The sequence below is a fragment of the Protomyctophum bolini genome, assembly GCF_963924005.1.
Source record: "Protomyctophum bolini genome assembly, chromosome: 10".
In the NCBI taxonomy this organism is placed as follows: Eukaryota; Metazoa; Chordata; class Actinopteri; order Myctophiformes; family Myctophidae; genus Protomyctophum; species Protomyctophum bolini.
The window spans coordinates 13,143,287-13,161,786 of NC_137871.1; the positions used below are offsets into that span (position 1 = coordinate 13,143,287).

Sequence of the window (18,500 nt, forward strand, 5' to 3'; positions counted from 1 at the left end):
TGGGGTGAAATAGATGAATAGAATGTGGTTAGCATACAGTAGGTGTTGAAGTGGGGGGCTTAGAGAAGAGAAGAGTTCTGAGTCGTAAGTCACAGGTGGCAATAAAGTGCCTGGTGTATTTATGGGAAGTGGCCAAGGTGAATTTATCCCAACGCCACATGGTAAGATAGGGAGATAATGGGCAAAGGATCAGGGTGTGGTTTAATGCCCGAGGTACACATACTGTAGTCTCTGTGTGGACAATTGATGGTTCTGCGAAAAGTAATCTCATTATTTATGTTGTATTTTATACGTGACTAGTACATTCATAAATCTTACTATGATGGGTTGATGATGGGAAATACTCCTCTCCCCCCTCCCCTCCTCTCCTCTCCTCTCCCCTCCCCTCCCCTCCTCTCCTCTCCTCTCCTCTCCTCTCCTCTCCTCTCCTCTCCTCTCCTCTCCTCTCCCCTCCCCTCCCCTCCCCTCCCCTCCTCTCCTCTCCTCTCCTCTCCTCTCCTCTCCTCTCCTCTCCCCTCCCCTCCCCTCCCCTCCCCTCCCCTCCTCTCCTCCCCTCCCCTCTCCTCTCCTCTCATGCTCTACATGTACAGTACCTGACTGTTAATATCATACCATGATAATGAGCGTATGAACAGAGATCTTCTCATAGTCCAGTTTCTCTGTTATGACCAGCACTGCACTCTTGGGGTCGAGGTGGAAGTACTTGGTGCTGTCAGGGTGGACGCTGCTGTGGATGGAGTAGACCAGCCTGCTGTTGACGTCTGCGTCCTGGGCACTGATCTGCAGGATGTCCTTCCACGGGGCTGTGTCCTCCGGAACCCTCACCTATAGGTATAGGGTACAGCGTTATATTGACATCGTAGACATTTATATGATGCCCTTATCCGAGAAGTACTCCATTACAAATGTAGCCTAGTCATCGTCATCATGTTTCGACCGCGGTCGAGATCATGGATGCCACGGCAGACTTTCCGGTCCTTCATTGCCATCCCCAGTTCCCGCTTACTGATGCATGTTGTCCCTATAGTCCCTGCAGTCTGGCGTTACAATATTACCAAAGTTAAAATAAAATAAAATATCTACAAGCTCACAATGTTTTGCCTCTGCTCTGAGAAGCAATGGAATAGAAGTTTAAAGTATGTAAAAAGTTAATACTTTTTACGAATGACCTAGTAATTACAGTACTTGAGTAAATGTTCTTTAAAATGTAAATGGCTATACCACCACTGAATGATTAATCTTTCCAAGGCTTATGATCAGGTTAAGTTTCCCAAAGCGCAGAAAAAGCTGAGCCTCCACAACCACGAGACACACTAAAAGTTTAATGGCAGCCTCGGAAAGAGAAGACAGAGAAGCAGAGAAGCAGCAGCAGGGAATTTGGATTAGAATAGACACCTTGAGTCAGGAATGAGAAAACTAATTTCGTATACTTATACTTATTTGTTGTATAATCAACAACCCACTCGGAAAACGGGCATTTCTTTCATTTTATTTTGAATTTATTTCTCAAGTCTCATGGTATTTGTCTTTGATGGGAAACGCCAGCTGTCTGTGATGACCTATACAAGGTAGCCAAGGACATGGCATGGTAAATACTTAGAGGCCAGAATCCAACCCTGTACTTTATTTTGCATGCTGTGATAATCTACAGCAAGTGGCATGAACCTTCCATTCCCTGCTGGTCTAGACTCTTCTGACTCTGCAGAGTCACTTTCCTATTTTCTGGCACAGTCTTGGAAACCTTCATATTAAACCTAATTTCAAGCTTACCACCCTCAGGGTTCAATCCAATCTTCCTCCATCCTACCATGCCTCTATGCTGTGTTTGCATCTGCATTTCGTTTCATCTGTATGTAGATTAGATGTTAGGTATGTTGGTTACTGGATATCGTATGCTGTTACTTCTGTAGCATATCGGTTTTCTAATAGCACTCTAATACCACGGACCGTTGCCTTTTTGCGCAACACATGTCCATGGCCCCTACTCTGAACTTGTTCTTTAAAAAAAAGAAATCGCTCTGGATGAAAGTACCAATGGCTAAATTGTACAGTTGAGAGGAAGACAGCATAGGGGAAGCACATGCATGCAAAAAAATGTGGCGGTGAGATTTGATCTCACCACAACGGGTACAACGTAGGTACATGCAGGTACCTCCGCCACACTGTGCTTCTATATTTCAGAGCAGTGATCCTCATGATGCTCGTGCACTTAGAGGAACAGCATTTTACAATGACAAATCCAATATAATATCCAATATCCAATGTAATATCTCTGCTGTCGGAAAGAAACCAACTAACTCCAAAACATTTCAGGAAATGAAAAATATACATTTATCAGAAAATTAAGAAAACCTTAGGCTGTATATTTTTTAAAACAAAGCAACACTGCCTCATCAAAGTCGGTGTTGAGACTTTATATATTGCCAATTACTTACACTAGAGCGGTGCCCTTGGAGCCTCTACAGCGGTGCCCGTTGGGCACTGGCCTACTTGGAACGATGCCAGTTGGAAATGCATGCCCCACCCAGATATTATGCGTTGGAGCCTCTACAGCGGGGCAGAGGCCTTATTGGGGCGCTTCTGGACAACCGTGTGTCCGACCGACTCGACACCGGGCACTGCACTCCCTGTGGTGGTGTGGAACATGTGTGTCGAATTTGAAGTCGGAGACTTGGTTCATTTATAGATGAGAGGACTGGAGAGGTGCTGTTTTTGAGGGTCCAAAGGAGTTACGGTTTTAGTTTTTTGTCTTTTTAATACTTTTCATTGGTTCAATTGTTTAACCAACACACAGACGTAAAGAGTGTTCAATAGCATTGATTCGTGAAACAAAATCAAAAACCTCAAAGATCGAGTTAGGTGGTTTCTCCCCGACGGCAACGATATGAAACATAATATACCTTCAGTGAACCGGCACAATTCTGGAAACAGAGATTGCTCTTACCTCATACAGTGGCTTCAGGAAGACAGGCCGGTGCTCGTTCATGTCCAGCACTTTGATATAGGCCTGTAGTCGTGGAGATGGAATAAGAAAGAAGGAACTATTTAAGAAAAAACTGAACAGATGGTCCAAGAAATCGAAACTCATTCTACGGTTGTATCTATCCAATCCAATCCACTTTATTTATATAGCATGTTTCAAAACTCTAGGGTTTTTCAAAGTGCTGTACAGGAGAAAATAAAAACTAATGCACTAAAGCTACCACACAGAATAACAACAGCGAGAAAACGCAGTACAAACAGCGAAAACAACTGAGACACATTACAGAAAAGCAACAGCATCACAGTGAGACAAAACATACAGTATAGGACCGAAGGAACTCAAGCGGGGGGCTCCCTGGGTAAGTGCAGCATCCAAGTGTTCATTATAGAAATCTAGTAAACACTTAAAGACCCATTAAAGAATCACTTCAACACTTACTGTACAAGTGCAGAGTATGACTGCTTAAATTATTTGTCTTCTTTTTGTTAATTCGTTTTATGTATTTTACAATTTACAATTTACAATTTAGGCATTTAGCAGACGCTCTTAATCCAGAGCGATTTACATTAAGCAATAACAAAAAAGGATGGCATACATCACATGCATAAAAAGTAGTTATCATGAAACATGGGTAAACTAAGAACGTAACAGTGGAGTATCTATATAATGAAACTATATAAACTATGCATACTATACTATATTATACTATACATATGTACTATAAAGTGCTATGACTACATAAAATGCAATTCTAGTGCTGTCAGTCTGTATGAAATGCTATCTAAGTCTACATAAAGTGCTATCTAAGGGGCTAGGGCAAGTCCTATGGGCCATGATAGAGTCTGAAAAGGTGGGTTTTCAGACTACGGCGGAAGATTGGGATTGAGGCTGCAGTTCTGACTGCATTGACTGGCATGGCATGCTGTTGTTGTTGTCAGAACATAACTTCTGAACTACATGTACAGATTTGTAGCTCACCTCATTGGACTCAATTTAGAGTCGTTTTGGCAGAAAGTTGACTTTGCATCACGATTTCTGGAAACAATCTAGTTGTTTGTGTTATCAACTAACCTGTGTGGTTGCATGTTGGTGTCCATCTGTAACTGTGATGGTCAGGTTGTAGTTAGAACGTCTGCCTGCATCCAGACGCCTGGCAATCACTATGGTCCCTGTGTTCCTTTGAATGTCAAAGTCCTTTTCCTCGTCACCGCCTGGCACAGAGAAGAGGGGGGAGAGGGAGAAAGAGAGATTCAGACAGACAGAGATAAAGAAACTGTTTTAATTTGTATTCCCCCCTGATATGAATCAATCCACCACAGCTGGACAGGTTGACAAAACCCTGTTTTTCCACATCCATCCATCCATCCAGACAGACGATTGGAGGTCAGTCAGGGCACTGAGACAATCAGATGGGTTGTTTTTTGATCCAAAAACACCACTGGCTGCATTAATTCAGTTCAACTTCGATTGACCACGTTTTACTTTTACTTTTCTCTTCATAGGTGATATGGTGAATGCTTGAGGGTTTACAGTTGAAGGAAATCAGCTGGAGTCTGAAGTAATTATTATCATAAAACTACAGAGAGCACTATGGGGGACGGGCCAAGATGAACATATTGTAAATGTAAACTATATCTAAAGTAACAATTTACAATGGTCTTAGACTCATATTCCAATGTATTAACCTGTGTATGAACCTATACTGTAAACTGTCACGTTGTGTCCAGAAGCAGAAGCAGACAAGCAAGGCAGATCAAACCCAGTAGTGACACTTTAATAAACAAAGAACAGGCTTACAGCAGCTGAGGCAGGCTAACAGCAAAGACATAACAGATAACACACAACTAGCTACTAGGATCTGGCGGTGAGTGAACAGAATGAGTCCAGTTTAAGAGAAAGAGAGAGAGAGAGAGAGAGAGAGAGAGAGAGAGAGAGAGAGAGAGAGAGAGAGAGAGAGAGACACAGGTGGAGAGACAAATCGTGACAGTAAACACCTACAGTATTATACTCAGATAGTGTAATAACAGATAAGTATAGAATTTCATTTTTGGTGTTATGTACCGATGGCGGTGTAATAGGTTAATGCACTGAAATAACGAAACTACTACAACAACCACAGATCAGACAAGAGGACCCACTGAATTAAAGCATATGACTAAGCGGAGGAAAATAAACTAACAAGGATAAAGTTGATTTCTAAATTGAAATTCGTGCAAAGGAATGTGAACAAGGCAAGTACGTATGTGGACTTTAGCTGCACCCAAAGCACCAATCAGTACCCTTCTTTTGCCAGTTGGTGCACCCTATGGCATTGTCTGATTCAGCAATTATGTCATAACGAGTGTAACCTGGGTCATGATCTCCATTCTATACAAAAATATAACTGCCTGTTAGACAATCTCTCGCCCACTGTGACTCGCTTTGTCTCTCTCTTGTTACCTCACTGTTTGTATGTCTTATTCTATTTTATTCTGTACCTACCCCCTCCCTCTCTTCCTGTTTTATCTCCCTCTCTCCCTTCTGCTTTCTCTATCTCCCTCTCCCTCTCCCCCTCTCTCTCTCTCTCTCTCTCTCTCTCTCTCTCTCTCTCTCTCTCTCTCTCTCTCCTCTCTCTCCCTCTCCCCCTGATCACAGTGTTGTATCGTTGGGGAGACATTTGGCCGTGACGCATTTTGAACAGAATGCTAACCCAGCATGAATGAAACTCACGCTTGCTGAACCAGATGGTGTTTATTAAGAAATCCACCTTTTGAAGCCTCTCAGGGCTCCTACTAATCTACTCTATTTAAATAATACATTACACATGTAATTCCGATATGGCCGCCAGATTCGTGTCAAATTGACCGGGGAAGTAGAACAAAATGCAATGTTCAGAACGTTCAGTTCTCGAATTAGAAATAATTTGATTTGGTTGGTTTGAGAGAGTGAGTTTTTTTCTTTTACTAGGTCTCTTCATCTCCGCTTCGCACTCTCAGTCTCTCACTCATCACCTTTTTCCAGACTCACTTTTTCTTTCTCGTACACACGCACGGCACGCACGGCACACACACACACACACACACACACACACACACACACACACACACACACACACACACACACACACACACACACACACACACACACACACACACACACACACACACACACACACACACACACACACACACACACACACACACACACACACACACACACACACACACACACACACACACACACACACACACACACACACACACACACACACACACACACACGCACGCACACACACAGGCACACTCACACACATTGCTCGCGTCATTGACTTCCTCTTATTTCAGTCGGTAACACACTCATCGCTACCTGGCTGTCTTCACGGTTGGAGACCATTGGAGGATTCATTTGTTTGAAAGGAAGTAGGACAGTCCACATTGCTGAAGATGGTCTTTTTTACTGAACTTGATATAATTTCGGAACAGGCAAATATTCTTTAGTGGGGCTCTGTATAGGTTTCTGTACATCAAAGGTGCAGTGACATGTGGCCTATAATGTAACAAAGCAGGCTTGTGATAATCCCCGCCTTCCTTTTCCCTTTCCCACCTTTTCTGGCATGTGTTGTTGGAAAAGATGGGAAGCTGTTCCCCTCCTCCTTTTCATGCATGCTTTCATTCTCTCCGCCCTAATACTGCACCAAGACCTTTTGTTTGTTTGTTTACACGCTCATCTGCCGTTTAAGTTTAGGTAAAACATACTGGTGGTCTGGCATGTTTAGCTCATTGACTCCACATACCACATATACTGTAAAGGCTCTAATGACAGTGTGTCGTGGGTTTAGCACATTGACCCTACATACCACATAATATGGTATAGGCTCTAATGACGGTGTGCCATGGGTTTAGCTCATTGACTCCACATACTGTAACACATACTGTATAGGCTCTAATGACAGTGTGTCGTGGGTTTTTAATACTGATTCTATTGACCTTTTCTGCGTGTCACTCCCAGTCTCTCACTCCCCGTTTCCTGTCACTCCACTGTGTACTATCAATGGATTGGATTTCACTCATAAAAAATATAAATAAATAATCTAATTACAGAGACTTACTTGCTTGAGTAAAGTAATCCAACACTCACACAAAAATCACAATGTGTGCACATAATTATTTTTTTCGAAGTGCTCGTTGACTATCACTCAACGGCCCATGCGTACCACCTGTGTTGAATGTGCACATAATGCAGGAGACAGCAGGAGGTTGCTTTACTGATAACGAGCGCTTCCATACTCGTACCACTGATTTCAAAGACAGAGTGAGGGAATGTTGTTTTATGAAAGAATTCCTCTCCCACAGTGATATGATCATATTTATATTCCTCCTTTCTCTTCCTCTCTGTGCAGAAGCAGGCAGATGAATATCTCTCTCTCTGTGATTCCATAACAACGTGATCTCTCAAGGATAACAGATGAACACTTTCTCAGTTGACACAGTTAGTCAAACATGGGCACCCTGGGGTCCAAACTGGTGAGAGCACTATTGTGTACCACACCTGGCCCAGGGCCCCTGTGACATTGGCTTCTTCCTGCTCAAATGTTTTTTTTCCCCCTTCTCGTTCAATTATCTTGGCTGGTGAAACAAAAATGTCATTAATCACATGAACCATATGGTGACCTTATTCTGGGCAGGTCATAATAGGTCACCCCCAATGTATGAATGAATGGACCATTGTAAAATGCATTGAGTAAGCAATCTGTGCATAGAAAAGCGCTGTAAAAATGCAAAAATAGGAAAACATGAGCCAAAACAGAAGAACGTTCCGTAGAAATGAAGAACATATAGCAGCTCGACAAGCTCAAAGCTTGATCCTCTATTTGTGCTATTTGACGTACAACGAGGTACTACGAGGGTTAAGTGGTTAAAAAATAATCTCAGTCTTTCAGATTTTATCATCCGTCAGATCTGATCTTGTAGTCACAGACCAATCAAAAGGTGAGATAGGTGGACAGAGCAGGAGAAAAGGATATGGAGGGAGAGAGTGAAGGGATAGAGACAAGAGAAAGAGAGAGAGAGAGAGAGAGAGAGACAGAGATGGACAGAGAGGGACAGAGAGAGACAGAGAGGGACAGAGAGGGACAGAGAGAGACAGAGATGGACAGAGAGAGACAGAGAGAGACAGAGAGGGACAGAGAGAGACAGAGAGGGACAGAGAGAGACAGAGAGGGACAGAGAGAGACAGAGAGGGACAGAGAGAGACAGAGAGGGACAGAGAGAGACAGAGAGGGACAGAGAGAGACAGAGAGAGACAGAGAGAGACAGAGAGAGACAGAGAGGGACAGAGAGGGACAGAGAGGGACAGAGAGAGACAGAGAGGGACAGAGAGAGACAGAGAGGGACAGAGAGGGACAGAGAGGGACAGCGAGGGACAGAGAGGGACAGAGAGACAGAGAGGGACAGAGAGGGACAGAGAGGGACAGAGAGAGACAGAGAGAGACAGAGAGGGACAGAGAGAGACAGAGAGGGACAGAGAGAGACAGAGAGAGACAGAGAGGGACAGAGAGAGACAGAGAGAGACAGAGAGGGACAGAGAGGGACAGAGGAGAGTATTAAGTCACAGTTGTCCCGGCGTGGCCGAGTAGTGCTGATCTCTGCCGGCTGGGAACACACCTCCTGCTGATGACTATCTAGCTATAACTCCCATAACCTTTCTCTCGCCCCCATGTCATTAGGGCCTCATTATCAACGTGATTTACACCGAATTGACGGCATTTATCATTCCAACGTGACTTTGGACTTTGATTTACTGTACCTCAGTCACGCCAATTAATCTCACGTCTGGTCGGGAGCTGTCATAGGTTTTGTCTGCACGCGTTTTTGAGTGGCGCTATAGCCCCTCCTATATACACAGGTTTAATGTTTGTCTTTAGTTCAATGTTTGTTTAGTAAACGCATTGACAATGAAGGGAAAATTTACGTCATAATGTGTCATTTACGTCATATTGTCTCTTTATTGTTAATGGCGTTACATTTTTGTGTTTGTTTTACATCACCATTACATCACCTAATCAACATGAGTTAGACTTTAATATATGAGCGCCCCTCAGTCACTTCACACAGGTGTGATTTTTCTATCATAGACAGGCTGCGCAGCTATGTCTGACCAGCTGACAGGCATCTAAACATGAAATATGTATTCACTCCAAAAATGTAGCTACTATAAAAACTATAAAACTAATAATAGAGGGTATGCGCGGGACATCACTGTACCTAGAAGTTATGCGGGAACTCCCACTGAGTGGCAAAAAACTACTTTCTGGCATTGACAGCACATTCATTCATCCAAACAGAAAAGTCCTGACTGATTGCATTAAACAAGGTTAAACTCACCAACATTGCAGCTGTACGAAAAGCTTGAATTATCCTCTTTCTATCTGCAAAGTTTTTGTTTCATAAAAATCCACCATGCCCTGTATTTGATTATTTTTGTCAGAGTTTGGAAGTGCTTGTTTTCAACCTTTTACTGCCTCCTGCATTATGTGACATTTAGAAACAGGTGGTACGCAGGAAGGTTGAGTGACTTCCAACGAGCGCTTCCAAACTCCAACACTCCATGCTGCTCAATGTTTTGCCACTCAGTCTAGATGAGGGGGGTGTGTCCTGAAGGGAAAAGCATGCATGTGCATACTCTCTATAAATAATACATGTGAAAAATAAATTGTCAAATTTTTGTCATATGAGATTGGTAGGATATTTCCAAGTGTACAAGCAATTAAAATCGCACAATTAAAAACAATATCTACAATGTTACAAGTTAGATGCTTAACCCATTTAGGCCTAACGTCGAAATAAAAATAAAAATAAATCTAAATCATGACAATTTTCTGAGATATTTGAGGCACATTTTAACGATTTTTCAAAAATAGCAGGTCCTTTTAGCGGTGCCGGCCCACGGGAAATAACTTAAGAGGGAATCTTTAAAAAACAAGAAAGTGGCCAATACTTTTATTAGGATAAGGATTAATTTGTCTTAACCTGCTGCATCCTAATAAAAGTATTGGCACTCTGGCTATTGGCGTGTGCGGCCACTTTCTTGTTTTTATCATGTTTCCCTCTTCATATCTATCTCAATTTATATTGTAAAATCACTGTTAGTTTAACAGAGTTACAGAGCCATAAGGATCCATTTGGTTTCTAACTATCATTTGGCTGGGGACCCCCTGGAACTCCCTCAAGGACCCCTAGGGGTCCCCGGACCCCATTTTGGGAACCACTGACTTAAGCCATTTAAACAGTGCTTTACATGAGCGCATATGTGCGAGAGGATTTTGCCATTTTGGGAGCGGTGCACGCTACCTGTGACATGTAGAGACATTGGAAACTGCTGCAGAGTTAAGTCTCCCAACTTCGGTACTGTATCCTATACATTGTATGTCTTTTTGGAGTTATGTGCAACCTCCTTGTAGGCCTGAGGCACTCCATAAATAATAAAAGTTCATATAATTGACAGCTCCAGCCACTGCAGCCAGGCTATCTACTGTATATGATGCGCAGCCTGCGTAGCTAGTTCAGGCAGACAACTCCAGAGTGTGCCTACCTGATCAGGTGACTAGTCACATGCACTATTAGAACTAATTTACATAGAGGTTTGAGAGAGTGAGTTTTTTTCAATTGTGCTCAATAAATATATATTCTAAATTAATTATATTAAAGAGTTGTCTGAAACTTATTCCAATCATGAGGATGTGATTGGTGTTATTCAACAACGTAGGTAGACGGGAAAGAGACATTCATGGTTCAGGTTTTCGTTCACTATTTATTTATTCAACATGCAACACACAGTTGGGCTTGCAAGTTGCGCGGACATGACAGGCAGCGAGGTGAGTGGGGGAAACGCTTTTGTATTGGATTTCCGTCAAATAACTGTAGTTTGTTCGTATTCCGGTTATTCATGTCGTAAAATCGGGGAATCTCGAGAATATTTAAGGGCGTGTTAGTTCAATTTCACGGTTTCAGCCGTGACATTAAAGCTCCAAGCTAATTTACGCTAGGATCGGCTGTATAGGAATAATAGGATCACTTGATGAATGCCATGTTGAAGTGGACGTACACCAAAACCCAAGCTCAAAATGAAAGCGAATATATATACACACATTTCTTTTATATTGTTTTTTTTTTAATATATTTTTTATCCCACGATTTTGTAACCCATTTTTCACCCCTGTGTCAATCATCTAATGTGATCCTGGGCTCTACACACCCTCCACCAACCTAGTCCCCATATATGGGTGAGTGTCCATATGCCTGAGTGTCCAAGTTGCTCCTTTACACCTGACAGGGGGGAGTTTCCCTGGTTGGACGTAGCGCGTGGAAGGAACACGTTATTCCAACCAGTTCCTTTACCCTCCATCAGGCGCCCCGGCTGGCCAGGGGGAGGCAGTTTAGTGACCACTGACCAGGATTACTGCATGTTTTTTGTGAGATTACCTACCCTAGGGGACACGGGGAGAACATGCAAACTCCACACAGAAAGGCCCTTTCGCCAACCCCACCTTCGGGTACAGTATGTGCACTGATGACGCGGAGGAGGAAACACGCCGCCAGCACCCACAGCGCATTGTTGAGCATTTCATAGTGGTCTCCTATGTACAACTCCAGTGGAGCAAAGGATACAGCCCATTTCCATGCCATCAATATAATTGTGGCTTAATGTAGACCTGGGGCAAACTTAACAAATGCCGCAATTAAGTATCTGGTACAAAAGCATGTCGGCATGGGAGTCTAATCGCCGTAGGGGAAATGCCTCCTGCCGGCTGTCCAATGTATTTTCTCACTAGGACATTTATGGGTTATGGCCCTATATATTATCATTGAAGTCAAGTAGTCCCGTGTGCCACTGCTATATGCCGTCTTTGCACTGTTGGCATTTTCCATTGAAGCTAAAGGTTCCTGCAGGCATCATCACATCCAGATACTGTATGTGCAGCATCCATGTCCTGCATGCTCCCCCCCAGCATTATTCTCTTTAATGGGACTTTTGCTGACCTTTAGCAAATAAACTTGTGATGGTGCTTGCAACCTTTTGTATTCCCTGACACGAGGGAGCACTAAGTGCTAATAAAGTAAATGTCAGATGTGATCTTCCTCTGAAACCGGCCCCTTTTAGGCCCTTTCACGTCCAGTTTCAGCACCAATGAGACAGAGAGAGATGTACAGTATGTACAGCAGAAGTCCTTGGATATAATCAGCAGTACAGTAGTTCAAGGAGCAGTCTCTTCTTCTGTTAATTAGTTTGAATTATGGAAATAAACTGTAACATACAATATAATAATGTAATGAGACAGTCCACAGTATGTGTGTGTTTGTGTGTGTCACGTGTGTGTGTGTGTGTGTGTGTGTGTGTGTGTGTGTGTGTGTGTGTGTGTGTGTGCACGTGTGTGTGTGTGTGTCTTTGTGTACAAACTGAACATCGAAATATACAACCAGACCAACACACCCAGCATTTCAGCTCTCCTTGGCCAAAAACACCTCAGATGGGTCGGGCATGTGATCCGTATGCCAGCCCATCGCCTACCCCGACAGATCCTGTATGGCCAGCTTCAAGCCGGTCAAAGGTCTGGTGGGGGTCCAAAAAAAAAAGGACCACATCAAAACCCTCCTGAAGAAGTGTGACATCAAACCACCAGCACTGGAGTCCCTGGCTGTTGATCGCCACACCTGGAGCTCTACCTGTCACCAGGGAATCACTCGTCCTCAGGAGAAGCTCACAGAGAGGAGAGCACAGCGGCGTGCACAGAGCCACCGACGTGCCAAAGGTCCACCGACCACCACTGCTGCCTTCCCCTGCCCCTCCTGTGACTAAGTCTGCGGATCACGCATCGGTCTGAACAGCCACCTGGCTATGCACAGACGACAGGCACAACAATAATCATCTCATAAACTATATTTGGAGCATCGACATCGATGGACTGCCATAAGCAAGCGTAAGCGTGCGTGTGCATGCATTGCATGTGCGTGTGTATGTGTGCGTGCGTATGTTTGTGCGTGCATTGCGTGATTGTGTGTGTGTGTGTGCGCGTGCGTGCGCGCGTCTCTTCCTCACCTGTGATATAGAACCACTTGAGCCTCTGCACCTCCGTCATGATGATCCCCACCATGTGAGTGACAGGCTCCGTTTCCATGACGGCAAAGGTGAAATGTGCCTCCTCAAATGTCAGGGGTTCTGTGGTGGCCGCGGGCCTGGACACCCACTCGATGTCCAGCCTGGAGGTGTAGGAGTGTGGAGGTGTGCCCCGGTCCGTCGCTTTGATCTGACGGAGGAGAAAGGGCGAGTACATTTACTCTCTACTCAAGTACTGCACAACATGTGAGGCACTTTAGTTACTTTGTAGAGGTAGTGTTTATTATTACAAAACATATACTGTACAGTGCAAGCCTTATTTTATACTTCAGCTATTCACAACTGGTTTTCACACGTTCGAAATGCAACGCATTGTGAGCTTGCATTGAGAAATAGTTTGGCAAATGTCGAAATATTTTAGTACTTTTACTTTGGTACTATAAATATATCATTTTGTAGTCAAATTTTGAATACAGGCCTTTTACTTGTAAATTGTATTTTAACTAACTTATAGCAGTTTATGTAAACATAGCACTATATAGTATATATATGCATAGTTTCATTTTATAGATATTCCACTGTTACGTTCTTAGCTTACGTATGATTCATGATACTTTGTGTGTATGATGGATGTATTGCCATGCTTTTTGTTCTTGCTTAATGTAAATCGCTCTGGATTAAGAGCGTCTGCTAAATGCCTAAATTGTAAATTGTATTTTTATATTGTGGTATTGCTACTTTTACTTAAGTAAAAATATCTCAGTACTTCTTCCAACACAGAATATGAAGGTGTTGCAGTTGCTCAGCCAGTTAGTGCACTGTAGTTTGACGAAATATCAAAATGTATCAAGCAACTCAAAAACTGCCTGTGGTGCTAATTTTTTCTAATGAGAAATTCAAGTTTTTCAGAAAATGTTGATTAGATTTAATTGGGTTAAACTACAGCCATGGTTACCTACTAGCAGAAAACTCACAAAGTAAACTTTCTCAGGATATACCTACACTGTCACCCTAGTAGACATATTCTATTTCAAAAGCCAACATTCCATTCTTTTGCCTCATTCACTGCCTTTTATTTATATAACACACACACACATATAATCCACAATAAGCTGCAAACAGTTCTCGGTTTGCCGTGGCATTGAATTTGTGGGGTCGATGACTCAGTGGATGGACTTATGAACTGACTGACCAACCGGCTGACTGACAGAATAGCTTATACTACGAAACAATTACTGTCAATAACTGGCACACACAGAGCCTCTCCCACTCCCACAGGTACCTTCAGCCTCACTGATAGTGTGTGTGTGCGCACGCACGCACGCGCGCGCGCACGCGCACGCACGCACACACGCACACACACACACACACACACACACACACACACACACACACACACACACACACACACACACACACACACACACACACACACACACACACACACACACACACACACACACACACACACACACACACACACACACAATGTCTGTTGCAATACGAATACAAGTAACAGCATGTCATTTCAAAGAGTGATGGCATTACTTATTCTCTGTACTTAATTACACCATGGGTCAGCCTCACATATAAGAGAGTGATGACAAGGAAACGTAACATATGCCATTTTGTTACCAAGCCGAGGGTGCGGCCCTATTGAAATACTTTTAAGCTCTTAAAGTACGGGTAATTTAACCTCTTAAGCATAGCTGGTGGGCAGGAGCAACGTTTGAAAGTCTCCACTACTTCTAAAGAGTCACACTAATGAAGCCCCAGCGCAAGCATTCCAGAGCCTGTTAAAGGGCTGTTTACCTGAAACCTGTTCAAATACATGCTAATTTCTGACCTTGCTGACAGATTTAATGCTGTCCATCAATGCAATGCAATGCCACCTGGCATGTTCACAAGATTTACAGACAGAGATGCTGAATGATTCACTACACAGGACAAGGGGCCCCGGGGCAGATATGCCTGTCACAATTATTACATGCAATTATCTTAAATAATTGCAATTATGTTTGCATAATCATCAATCGTTTCCATGTTGAAAAATGTCCATACATATCCAAACATTTTTCAAGCTTCAAGCTTACAAGCGTACAACACGTCATTTGTGACATGACAAGATTGTAGATCAACTATTTCCGCTATTTTGTAATTGTTTTGTAAATGATGAAAAAATGATTAAATGTGTCCAGCGTACTGTACATTTAAGTTATTTCATTTGTTATTTATCTGCCCTGTGCAATTTGTGATTACGAAGCCTAAACGGTAAACAGAAATACAAATTGTAACGTTCCAATGTTCAATGCAAAAAAGCATGATTAAATTGTTAATCGCAATTAATCGTCAACTTAAATATGCAATGGTGACAGACCTAGGAGGCTAGGAGGGGAGACACCAGGCTAAAATACAGGGGCATTGTGATTGGCTATTTGCAACTGCTAGGTCATAAGTAATGATTGAGTAGCATAATGTTAGGATATGATTGATTGATGCTGTGTGCCTGGTTTTATGTTGGTATGTCTGGAATGGAATTTCATGGAATTTCCTGTGCACCTTCATAAAAGGATGAATACTTTTTGTTGACCCAAAGGCAACTCCTCTAGCGCAAAATATAGCCCAAAAGACTTACCCCACCATGAAACTTGTTGAGCACATTCTTGCTGAGTACCATGAAACTAAAATGTATTTTGCAAGACAAGACATGGGCCGCATTTAAAACCACGTCTGGATGTTCACAAGGAAAACACAATCTTCTTATTTTGTTTTTTCATAAATTACAGACATGGTCTGCATTCACTTGTTGAGCCGCCCACCAGGAACCCAAGCACACTATTTCATTCTTATTGAATATAAAAGATCTGGGCACAGCAGCCACTTATTATCTACCGAACATACTGTACACAACTGGTACGTGCCTTTGCATAATATGCTAAACTTGACACAGTTCTATCCGTGTTGGTTTTACTAATTCACAATTATGTAGGTGCATGGTATGACATAACATAACAAAACCACCGGAAATTATTCAGAGTAGTCCCTAGTGAGTGCTTCACAATAAAGTCTTGTATCCTGGAAGTGAGTTTTGTAATGGGATCCCTCACCAGATTTCAAATGATTCACATACGCTTTTACACCTATTACTTAGGATTTTTTTGTCTGTGGTTAACATAAGTTGAAGAGAATTTCATGTTTTGTACAACAACATAATTTACACCTACAACAAACACAAAACATAATTACTTATCTTAATTCATCCCAAACCCAATGCAAAATATGGCTCGTATAGGCCAACCTGGGAAACTGCAGCTTGGATACGCCCTAATCTCATCTACAACTGAGCTACAGAACAAATACCTATAATATCTACCAAAGATTGTGTGCTTTAGCTATTGAAAAATAGCAGATCTACAAGCTCATACGAGCTTGTAGATCTGCTATTTTTGAGAAATCGAAGAACGACTGACATAGAAACATGGCTTTTTCAGAAAACTGTCAGGATGTAGAAGACATTTTTTAGAATCTGATCTCAGGCCTATAAATGGGTCAAGTACAAGAGCTACCATACCGTGACAATACTGTAGTTTCCGGGCCAGAAGTCTCCCCGGGACGTGACCACGCCGCTCACGGGGTCCACGTCGAACCTCCCGTCCTGGGTGTCCTGGAGGCTGTAGGTGACCTCGGCGTTGGGCCCCAGGTCGTCGTCGCGGGCGACCATGCGGCAGACGTCCTGGCCGGCGGCGCGGCCTCGCTGGGCGGGCAGCTTGACGTGGAAGAGCTTGTCGGTGAACCGCGGCTTGTTGTCGTTGTCGTCGAGCACCCGGATCACCACGGAGGCCGTGGAGCGCAGCGGCGGGGCGCCGTTGTCCGACACTATGACCTGCAGAGGGATCGACGGACAGGGGGCGAGGGAGTGGATTTGAGGGGGGATGGAGGGAGGGTGCAGAGGGTTGGTGGGGAGAGGGACGTTGGAGGGGGTTACCGCCGGGGATTAGTGAGAGTGGGTGTGTCATTGTTTTGATTATTTCTTTGTCAAATTGTGTATAAGCAAGACATTTTTACAGCAAAGTATAAACATCAACAGTTCACCAAAAGGGAAGCGGGGCAGGTTGTTTTGAAACTGAGAGGTCTCACCTCAATGGTGTGCTCTGACTTCTCCTCTCGATCCAAGACAGTGAGCGTGCGGATCACACCTAAAGGCACACACGCACACACGCACACGCACACACGCACACACACACACACACGCACACGCACACACGCACACACACACACACACACAGTTAGGGATGTTGTTGTTGTTCTAGGCGGAGGGGGTGTGTGTTTGTATGCTCGTCTACACATGTGTTTGTCTGCTTCTATCCCATGGACAGTTGGACACCACACCTGTCGCAGCTGCTCAACTCTTCCACCTTGCAATACAATGAACCACTATCTTCAACTTTTGCAAAACAAAAACCCAAAGGGAAACCATTCACCAATCGCCTTTTCTGTGGACAATTGCTGTGAAGTGTGCGCCTATCACACTTAAAACATCGGCCTACACAAAATCGGCAATCGGCAAAGCTGAAACAATGAGAGCCTTTTGTTTGTCCCTCATATAGTGCAGTTATTGAATGGCAAATTGATCGACTACCAAAGTCTCTTTGGAATACGCAACTTTTATGAAAGAGAGAATGCAATATATTGGCTAAGCTCCCCTTCAACACATTTCAGCCTGACTCTGACTCCATCTGCTGCAAGTAACTATTCCCAAGGAACGAGCCCTCTCTTTGCAATTAACGAGCCTTCTCTTTGCAATTATCTAAGAAACAAATTTCAATTTTCTGTGACGTATTGAATTCCTACTCATCTATCCTCTCAGATTACTAAGCAGTCCTGGGAAAAAGATCTGGACGTCTCTATTCATGATGAGGACTGGGCAGATATGTGGGCCTATGCGAAACAGATTTCAGTTTGTAACCGAACTAAATCTATCCAGTTCAGAATATACATATAACTCCTGCTCTCAAGAACAAAATGGATGTCAGTGCGTCCCCATTTTGCTTGAAGTGCAAGACAGAGATTGGTAATTACGTTCACTGTCTTTGGTCCTGTGTGAAGCTTCAGAACTATTGGTATGACATTGTGTCAGAACTCTCTGTTATTCTTGGTGTCTCGATCGATTTAGATCCGTTGTGTCTTTTACTTGGTCTCCCAGATGATCATCTTGTCATTGATGTCAAACATAAGAGGTCGTTCAACTTATTAACGTTTGCTGCTAGGAAAAATATTCTTTTGATTTGGATCAAGGATGTTGCTCCATCAAAGAAATCATGGCATAACATTATAATGGACTGTATTCCTTGTGAATACATTACATGCATGTTGCATTCTAAATTGGACACTTTCTACAAAATGTGGGACCCTTATTTGAATCATA

General features: G+C 43.2%; 1 protein-coding gene across 2 annotated transcripts in view; it reads right to left on the reverse strand.

Moving 5' to 3' along the window:
* Window positions 1-18,500, reverse strand: part of fat2 (FAT atypical cadherin 2) — a 98,934-nt gene that overhangs the window by 57,051 nt on the left and 23,383 nt on the right. For both annotated transcript variants that reach the window (XM_080774688.1, XM_080774687.1), the window contains exons 4-9: window positions 17,213-17,271; window positions 16,647-16,958; window positions 13,058-13,265; window positions 4,055-4,194; window positions 2,945-3,007; window positions 613-825 (exon numbers count right to left, since the gene is read on the reverse strand). In XM_080774688.1, the coding sequence (XP_080630814.1) occupies window positions 613-825; window positions 2,945-3,007; window positions 4,055-4,194; window positions 13,058-13,265; window positions 16,647-16,958; window positions 17,213-17,271 (995 nt within the window). The remainder of the gene's footprint in view (window positions 1-612; window positions 826-2,944; window positions 3,008-4,054; window positions 4,195-13,057; window positions 13,266-16,646; window positions 16,959-17,212; window positions 17,272-18,500) is intronic.